The sequence below is a fragment of the Colobus angolensis genome, unplaced genomic scaffold, assembly GCF_000951035.1.
Source record: "Colobus angolensis palliatus isolate OR3802 unplaced genomic scaffold, Cang.pa_1.0 Scaffold111, whole genome shotgun sequence".
Lineage (NCBI taxonomy): Eukaryota > Metazoa > Chordata > Mammalia > Primates > Cercopithecidae > Colobus > Colobus angolensis.
This window is the reverse complement of record NW_012112142.1, coordinates 241,363-251,340: the sequence shown is the minus strand read 5'-3', so window position 1 is coordinate 251,340 and position 9,978 is coordinate 241,363. Positions and strand designations below refer to the sequence as shown.

Sequence of the window (9,978 nt, the reverse complement as noted above, 5' to 3'; positions counted from 1 at the left end):
CCAGCACTTTGGGATGCTGAGGTGAGTGGATCACAGCTCCTGAGGTCAGGAGTTCGAGACCAGCCTGGCCAACATGGTGAAACCCCGTCTCTACTAAAAATACAAAAATTAGCTGAGCGTAGTGGCATGCACCTGTAGTCCCAGCTACTCAGGAGGCTGAGGTGGGAGGATTGCTTGAAACCAAGATCATGCCACTGTACTAGACAGCCTGGGTGACAAAGTGAAACCCTTAAAAAAAAGGGGGGGGTTGTCATGACCCAGGACTGGTGTAAGGAGTGAGAAAAGAACAGAACATTGACATGAAATAAGCAGGTGGTAGAGAAAGATCCATAACCAAACACTGGAAAGAAGCAATCAGAGTCACAGTAGGAGACCCAGAAGAAAAGAGCATCATGAAGATCAAGGATAAGAGAGCTGCAATCACTGATTAATTAGGACAAGTGCTATGGAGAAAAACATAAAATAAGCACAGAAATGGGTCTTTTGGGTTTAGCTTTTAGGAGGCACTGGTGATGGGGACAGAGCAATTTGAAATCTGTACCTGACACAGTAGCCACATGGCAGAAGATTGAGAAATGAATGGAATGTGAGAAAATGAGGGTGTATTGACCATCTTCAAAGAGCCTGGGAGACGTGAAAAAGAAAGATGGAGGAGAGCGAGAAGAACTCACAGGCTCTCTCATTATTTTTCATTATGAAAGTATACCTACTGAAAAGAATAGAGAATGATTTAACAAATAACAAGGCACTCATCCCCTAATTATCCTAAATTTTTTCATATTGACAAGAGCAGAGGTTGGCAAACTTTCTCTTAAAAGGCTAGAGAGTAAACATTTTCGGCCGGGCGCGGTGGCTCAAGCCTGTAATCCCAGCACTTTGGGAGGCCGAGACGGGCGGATCACGAGGTCAGCAGATCGAGACCATCCTGGCTAACCCGGTGAAACCCCGTCTCTACTAAAAATACAAAAACTAGCCGGGCGAGGCGGCGGGCACCTGTAGTCCCAGCTACTAGGGAGGCTGAGGCAGGAGAATGGCGTAAAGCCGGGAGGCGGAGCTTGCAGTGAGCTGAGATCCAGCCACTGTACTCCAGCCTGTGCGGCAGAGCGAGACTCCGTCTCAAAAAAAAAAAAAGAGTAAACATTTTCGATTTTGCGGGCCAAGAGGCAAATACCAGCTATTAGGAAAGCACTTATTTATGTAAACATTAAACACATAAGCATTTACAGATGTAAAAATCAATCTTAGCTCAAGGACTTGGAAATAAAGGAAGCTGGCTGGGTTTGGCCCATGGGTCTTAGTTTACTGAACCCTGGACTACCATCTTTTTGCTGACAGAAACAATATTTTGGATATAATTGAAGCCCCCATTATGCCCCTCCCTGATCTCATTTCTCTTCCTCACTCGTCAGCAATGATTCTCCTAAAGTTACTGTGTATCATGCCCACTTTTCAAACATGTCTATATCCCTAAGCAATGTATAGCACAATTTTGGATGTTTAAAAATGTTTAAATAAATATAATTATTCTATGCATAATAATGTATTTTTTCTTTTTTTTCCCACCCCGCTTCTGCATAATAATTTTATTTACTTCTTTATTTGTTTTGAGACAGAATCTCACTCTATTGCCCAGGCTGGAGTGAAGTGGCACAATCTCAGCTCACTGCAAACTCCGCCTCCCAGATTCAAGCAATTCTCCTGCCTCAGCCTCCAGAGTAGCTGGGACAACAGGCGTGCGCCACCACACCCAGCTAATTTTTGGAATTTTTAGGAGAGACAGAATTTCACCACATTGGTCAAGCTAGTCTCGAACTCCTGACCTCAAGTGATCCACCTGCCTCTGCCTCCCAAAGTGCTGGGATTACAGTGGTGAGCCACCATGCCTGGCAGCATACTCATCTTTAACTGACTTTTTCCTGAACATGACTTTTGATACATTTGATGCATATATCAACATGAGTTTTGAGACTGATTCACCTTGATACGTCTGGCTGGACTTCATTGATTTTACTTGTTCTGTTCTACTCATCCTGTGACTATACTAAATTTTATTTTTCCTTTTGTTGATAGACATTTAGGTTGCTTTCATTTTGTTTTGCTTTTCATTTTTACAAACAATGTTATCATAGACAACCTCAGCCATATCTTTGACTGCACATTTGTGAGTGAGCTAGGAGTCAATTCTTGGGATTGTGGAGCATGAACATATTCTGCTTATGTAATATTTCCAAATTATTCTCCAGAATGGTTGTAGAGAAAAATTTCCCTTTTCATATAATCTGATAAACATGGTAACCTGAAAATTCTTCCAATGTGCAACACCTAGAAATGCTGAATAAAATATAAAAAAGCAATCTTTTAAATGCATAAAGAAATCTCAAGAAAGCAAGAAAATGCCTAGGGCTCAGGAAATACATATACTTTTAAGTGCTTATAGAGGAAGTTGAAATTCGGAGTTATATCTACCAGTGGGGATTTCCTCAACAAAAGTGTGGGCCCAGGGAGATAACAGGCTATATAATGTTTTCAGGGAGCTCCTGTCCATTCACCGGGTCAAGAGTTAAAGCTAAAACTTCAGACCACGGTATAAGAAAAAAAAAAGTCACTGAAATGACTCTGGGAAAGTTCAGAGTCAGGTCAGCTACCCCAGGCTGATCTTGCCATCATCCTGACACCTGTGGAACCTGGGCCTTCCTCTGATTTTCAATTTGGATTGCTCTACTCCTTTCTTCTTTCTTGAGGGCAATCAGTTCAGTCTCCTTGATTACCTACTTCTGGCACCTGACTTAGCTCCACTGCCGGCTCTGGTCTGCCAGCTTACCCCTTCATGGAGGCTTTGTTGCTTCCTCCTGCAGCTCTTGGAAGCTGACCTCTGATGCCTGCCACTTCCCATTCAAGGCTGGGAATTAAGCCTGAGGTTCAGTCATGGGCTCCTGTAAGCACACCCCATCTCAGTTTCTTCCAAATCCTAGTTTGTGATGACAAAACTGGGGTTATATTCGAAAAGAACTGGGGCTTAGAGCACTTTATAGTAGCTTGGTGATGGGATCAGATAATTTGGGGTTCTATTAAGCAGGGTGAGCCATCCGCGGTGTATCAGGTTCTGCTCTCAGGGCCCCCAGGATTTCCATCAAGAATGGCAGGCAAGGCCAGGCGTGGTGGCTCGTGCCTGTAATCCCAGCACTTTGGGATGCTGAGGTGAGTGGATCACCTGAAGTCAGGAGTTCAAGAGTTCAGGAGTTGACCACCCTGGCCAACATGGTGAAACCCTGTCTGTACTAAAAATACAAAAATCAGCCAGTGTGGTGGCATGTGCCTGTAATCCCAGCTACTGGGGAGGCTGAGGCAGGAGAATCAGCTTGAACCCAGGAAGCAGAGGTTGCAGTGAGCCAAAATCACACCACTGCACTCCAGCCTGGGCAGCAGAGCGAGACTCCATCTCAAAAAAAAAAAAAAATGAATGTGAGGCAACAGATATGACAAGCAGCAAGATTATGTCTACACAAACTTTAGCTAAAAGTTACCAAATAGATAATAAGATGTTTAAAATAACGACATAAAAGGAGGAATAAATAACACAAGGGAAAAAAAACCCAAAGCACAATGTGTATAAAAAAAGAACACATAGGCCAGGCGTGGTGGCTCATGCCTGTAATCCTAGCACTTTGGGAGGCCGAGGAGGGCAGATCACCAGCCTGACCAACCAGGGAGAAACCCCATCTTTACTAAAAATACAAAATTAGCCGGGTGTGGTGGCGCACGCCTGTAATCCCAGCTACTCGGGAGGCTGAGGCAGGAGAATCGCTTGGACCCAGGAGGCGGAGGTTGAGGTGAGCCAAGATGGCGCCATTGCACTCCAGCCTGGGCAACAAGAGTTTTACTCTGTCTCAAAAAAAAAAAAAAAAGAACAAATTTTCTAGAAATGCCAAATAATGATGATTAAAATTAAAAGTCCAATGGATGGATCGACCATCAAGGTAGATAGACAAGGTGATCAAGGTGATTGCACTAATCTACCCTCAGACCAGTAGTGCAGAGTTCCTGTCTCTCCATGTCTTTGCCAGCATTTGAGAGTGGTACAAACTACATATGAATAGGCAAGTTGCATTGTTTCATTACAGAATTGAGCCCATCCCAGTCAATATCTTTATGGTTTCCTGGGATTCCAAATTTGAGACACAGAAGGACTTTAAAGCTCATCCACTCTGTCTGTTTTTTTGGGGGGAGAGTCCCTGAGAGTATTTGGTTCTAATGGCCAGTTCTCGGTAGGGCTCTCCCACAGTGACTGCCTGACATAAGGCTGTTCTTCCTCTCTCTGGTTCCCACACCCTGAAGCCTCTTACCCATGGCTTCAACATTCTGTTTTTCCTGCTTCTAGTCTTAAATACACTAAAACCCAGATTCTCTTGTGCTCACTCTGCACCTCTTTCAGCCCCTCCCTTCTTCCTCTGCAGTCTGAGTTTTAACCCAACTCTCATAATTCCTCTTCCTGTCAGCCAGTCTCTGACCCAGTGCAAACAAATGCAGCTCTATAATTAACATGCAGCAACCATAAAGCCTAGCCAAGAGTTCTGTGCTGCACCTACAGCTGGAAAGTTTCAACAACCACAGTTTTCTAAACCCAAAACTAGACGAGTAGCCTGGCAGAGCCTGGAAACCCAGAGGCAGTATGGAGTATGGTTAGAGTATGGACTCCTGAGGCAGAATCTTACTTAGATCCACTAAATAGCTGTGTGACCTTGGGCAAGTCACTTAGCCTCTCTGTGCCTCAGTTTTCTCAAATGTAAAAACAGGGATAATAGTGCCCACCTTAGAAGGCTGTTCTGAGAATTAAATGAGTTAGTGTATGTAGCGTTTAGAACACTGCCTGACCTGTAATGAGTTCTATATATGTTAGCTACCATTGCTATTAATACTTGAAATTGGGACTGTCCCAGGAAATAGCAGATGTCAGCCATGTTCATTGAAATGAGATATGAGATACTACAGTGTCAGAATGTGTAGCCTTACTTACATAGCTAGTATTTTCTTCTATTCTTTCTCTTCTTGCCAAGATTCATCCAATACTTATGTAGTTCTTACTCTTCTGAACCAGCCCAGAAAATCTCCCATTCCTCTCTGTTTGGCCACTGAAACAGTCACAGCATCCTTGTTTCTGCCTCATGCCCTTTAGCTCTCCCTTCTGTAACAATTCTGCTTGCAGCAACTAATAAATCCCATGCTTTTGGTATTTAGGAAGTTGCTTTTGGTTTTCTGGTAGTGTTAAGCTGACACTGACAGGGCATAAAGAACAGAGATGGGGACCCCCTGCCCCCCTTCACTCCATGAGCAGAATGTCTCCTTGAGTTTGAACTTTCTTAGGATCCTACACTGGCCAAGACACCCAGGCCCAAGCTTTCCTTTAACTGGGCTCACCCATTTGATTAGAGTCCCAGAAAAGCTGCTTTCTTATTTCTCTCCTGCTGACTTCCAAGGGAATTATTTCTCTTGGGGTAGAACTCAATTCTCTGTCAGGCCATCTATCTACATAAAAGAAGAGGTCGCTGACTCAGAGGTAACAGTGCTGGTCTCCTGCAACTGCAGATATTATCTCACGTTGCCTGCTTGTTGTTAATAAAGGCTTAATTTGGTGCCTGCTTGTTGTTAATAAAGGCTTAATTTGGGATGCATCTCCAAGTATGCTCGCAAACAAAGCACCAGGCCGTTCAGTAGATTGGATTCTTCTAACAAACATCCCTGGACATTTTTTGAAGAATTCAAGGAAATACACCTGTGACACCTAGAAAGTAACTCATATCCTGAAGCCTCAGGCACTATTAGCTAAAAGTAGTGTACATTAATTAATTTTTAAAATCTTTAATTTAAAATCACCTTTTCCATGACTAATCATCTCAAAGTCATAGCTTTCATTAAACAGCTTTTTGCAAGTGGGCATTTTAAAGACATTGGGAATCCCGGCAGGGCCTAATTAGCATGCTGGATTATTTAGGCAATCCCTGCACTCTACTGAAATGCAACTTCTCATCTTTGACTTCTCTTTACATTCCAACACTACCTGTTTTCAGGAGCTATCAGGTTTTTTTTGTAATCAGCCTCATATCCATTCTAGGGATGATTTTCTTATTTATCAACAATTATTCTCTAATTTATGCTGAGCCCTTACAGGATTTTGGAAAGTCAAAGATGAACTACAGAGGATTTTCCCTGGAGTTGTTTACAGCCAGTTGGGAGGCATGGACACAATTATGGTTCAAAGTGATTAGCAGAAGTTTAGGTCTATGGGGGCCCAGCAGCAGGTACAAGTAGAACTGCAGAGAATGGGCAGAGAAAGGAGACATCAAGGAGGAGATCACATTTAGTTTGATCCTTTTAAGGTGATATAAGAATTTGCTAGGTAGGAAAAAGAATGTATTCATCATGGAAAGAGCCATGGAGTGAGAAGATACCCGGAAGGAGGTGCCACTGGGAGGGAGGTTGCAGTGAGAGTATAAGGGGCAAAAATGAGGAACAAGTGAAGGGGCATAAGTGAGGGGTCCTTAAGGGGAAGATGTGCATGATCAGATTCAGGTGTCAGAAAGGGAACTTTAACCCAGTCTCTTCGGATTCTCCTTTTGCATCTCCTGAATTGCAGACACTAGGATGCAATCATTTTTTAGAAGCTAAGAAAAAAGTTCAGGCAAGATGAATTATTATTAAGGGAGTGTTTGAGGCACCTGTGGCAGTGTTGCGCAATAGAAGAGGTGGAAGGAGGATGGCTAGGCTTTGCTCCCGTGATGTCCTACTAGGAAAGGTTCCAGAACTCTTGGCAGAGACAGTGATTGGTTCCCTGGGGGGGCGGTGGGGGGCATGGAGGAGCTCAAAGAACCCTGGAGTAGAAGCCAGTAGAGCTGACTAGCAGCAAGACCCAGACATCCCCCTTTTTTCCACATCCGTTTCTTCACCTGTATGCCCAATATGGTTTGAGCTGCATCACCTTCAAGTTCCTTCCAGCTCCAAAACACTGGGCATAAAACAACACATCAACTTCCAAACCCACTCTGAACACGAAACTCAATTTCAACCAGACATCTTTTCAGCTGGAATGGTTTGCCTTCCACTTCATTTTCTACTCAGATGCCTGAAGAGAAATTGATGGGGTGGGGTGGCTGGCTGCTGGCTGCTGACCTCCAGGAAGTTGTCACATCTGTTAGGTCGTGGTTGATGTCCTTCATTCTATCTAAAGAACTGTAGCTTGAGAACTTTCCTGTTGCTTGAAATACTGCCCTACACTAAAAGCAGCCAGTGTCATTGACAGAAACAATGGGCAGTGAGTGTATTTGCCCAAGGGCGAGTCAACAAGAGAGGCAACTGAGGGTGCCTGTGCTTGTTGCAGAAACTGGCAAGTCTGTAAATCAGTTGTTGCTTTTAGCCCATAATAATGAGATTCAATATTTTGTTTTTCCCGATACCTTTGATTGGCTCCAATCATACTACTTTTTCAAACAAATCTTCATTAGTAACAGTCAATGCAAAAAAAAAAATCTGTAAAAGTAACAAGGAGCAATAAAAGTAGATGAGAGACCTTACTTGATGTGTTAGAGGGGGTACCCTAACACATAGCTCTTTGGTAGCTCCTTGGATAATTTCCCGTTTCCTTTTTTTTTTTTTTTAAGTTTATGTCGTTTCTTTAGTACGCTTTCTAGTAGTCAATTTTCACACCCCAGTTTTTCCAGGAGATTTTGGAACCAGCAGACTTCTCAGCCCGCACTATTAAAAGCAAATTAATCATGTCTCTGTTTCAGCAGATTGAAGCTTTTTTTTTTTTTTACATAAACTGCCAAAAAGTTTATGGTTTTCTTAATATGCTCATTAAAGCTGGTAAATTACAGGGACGCACACATCCTAGAAGACAAAGACTGAAAGAGGGTTAAATGAATTGAGAGAGCTGGAGCCAGATTAGACAGCTGCGGTAAAAGCGAAGTCCTCCCTCCATCCCACCCCCCAAAAAAGGGAGTTCTAATTTTCTCCACTTCTTTCACAGAAAGGATTAGATTTTCTGGGTGTCACCCTCCCCGGCAGAGTTCTGTAGCCTTGGGCACCCTACCAGCTTTTGCGATCCTCCTTCCCAGGAGTGGGAAGTGGAGACGGCTTACCCCGGCCGACCGGAACGAGCGCGATCACCAGGGCGAAGACCAGGGCTGCGCGGGGAGCCTGCATGTCCGCTCGCCTCGGCGGAGGCGCGCTCAGGATGCTGCGCTGGGTTGCAGCCTCCCTGAAACGTGAACATTTCCTGTTTCCTGCTTGTTTGGGTCGGTGCTGACTTGAAGGAGAGGTGTTTGCCTGTTTTTTAGGAAGTGATGTAATTCTGCAGGAGCCTGTCAGACCAGCAAGGATTGCAAAAGAGAAGTTGCTGTTCAAGCACTGATTCTGTTAGCACGCCTCTCCAGCCCTTTGGAGTCTCGGCCTCCAGCTTTTGAAACCGACCCTGGGGCAACAGAGTCTCTTGCTTAGATGTCATTCGGTATCTGGGACTGGGAGGGGTCCTGGACCACAAGCATTCTCACGCTGTGATTTTGCTTATCCCCCAGGTGACGCTCCAGGGCTGCCTAGAGCCTAGGGACAAGCTGTCCTTTAGAACTTTCTGCCCTGATGGAAATGTTCCAAGTCTGTGCTGTCCAATACAGTAGCCATCAGCCACATTGGTCACTGAGCATTTGAAATGAGGCTAGTGCTTATGGAATTTTAAATTTTATTGAATTTTTATAAAATTTTAATAACTCCAAGTGGCTCGTGGCTGCTGTGTTGGATAGCGCAGGCCCAGACAGCAGGGACAACTGCATCATCAGAAAACTGCCAGACCACGTCTTTCCAGCCAGGCCTATTCTCCTTTCTGCACACTTGAATGCCCTCCTCCCACCAAGGCCCAAGCCAGATAGAGGTGGATGCCACACCCACACCTGAAGGTTATGTCCTGCTTCCCCAGAGAGAAATGATCTTTTCAAGGTCCATTTCCAAAGGAGAATATGCTCTGAGGGTGGAGGCAGGGGTGAGTCTGCATCTCACCTTCCTTCCTTCTTACTTGACAATCAAGTTCTCAGACAACAAACAAAACAGGACTGAACTGAAATAGAATAATGGTGGAAATCCTATCCAATCAAAACAGTACAGAAAGGTCATGTCTAGTATACAGGGGAGATGAGCGTGTGTTGGGTGTTCTATTGGAGGTCCTTCCCTTGGTTTAGGTTTAGGGACTAAGCATTCAGAAAGCAGTTTCATAATCGTGGTGCCAAGAGAGACAGACAGATGGAGAGAGGGGTAGTGTTGAGGCATCAGACACATCTCATCTCTAAACCTTTCCCTGCAGATTACCATCTGAGTCACCACTTCCCGTCGTTTGTCTTCAGTGATCTGGTTGGTGCAGACATATGAGGTGACTGGAATTCCTTAGCCCCTGACATAGTTGTTAATTTTTTCTTTAATGCATTGCTGCTTTTCAGTGTCATTAGTCACTGTTTATCTCAGTTATTATCCACAAGAAATAGGTTGGTGATTCATGTAATGATCAGTTTGTTAATGGATTTACAGTATGCACTTTAATGTTTTAAACTGGCAATTAAGTCAACTCTTGATAAAATATGCTTTTTGCACCATAGGTGACAATACGGAACAAACAGCAGGAGAAAATAGACATGCTCAAAACTGGGTGATTGATTAGAAAACAACAGAGAAAGAACTATTAATTAAACACTTGCTGAGCACGTGAATAGACCACGGGCTCCAAGACCCGCTAGTACTGAGTTGGGGTGGCAATTATTCCTGTACAAGCACGTGTTTCTGCAGCTGTGACACACATGTGCAGGAGAGCAGGCCCAGGGCTTGGGAGTTCTCTCCATTTTACCATTTATGCCCTATTAAAATATTATTAAATGTTATTAAAACATTGTTGAATCCCAGGCTGGAGGCAAATGTTTGGCAAGGGCAAGGTTGTCAGCCTTCGTT

At 44.0% G+C, this 9,978-nt stretch overlaps 1 protein-coding gene across 2 annotated transcripts in view; it reads right to left on the bottom strand.

The window, feature by feature from the left end:
• The window catches only part of TMEM154 (transmembrane protein 154), a 56,762-nt gene extending 48,334 nt beyond the window's left edge, over positions 1-8,428 (bottom strand). For both annotated transcript variants that reach the window (XM_011956416.1, XM_011956421.1), the window contains exon 1: positions 8,133-8,428. In XM_011956416.1, the coding sequence (XP_011811806.1) occupies positions 8,133-8,196 (64 nt within the window). In that variant the 5' untranslated portion in view covers positions 8,197-8,428. The remainder of the gene's footprint in view (positions 1-8,132) is intronic.
• Between the last annotated feature and the right edge of the window lie 1,550 nt (positions 8,429-9,978).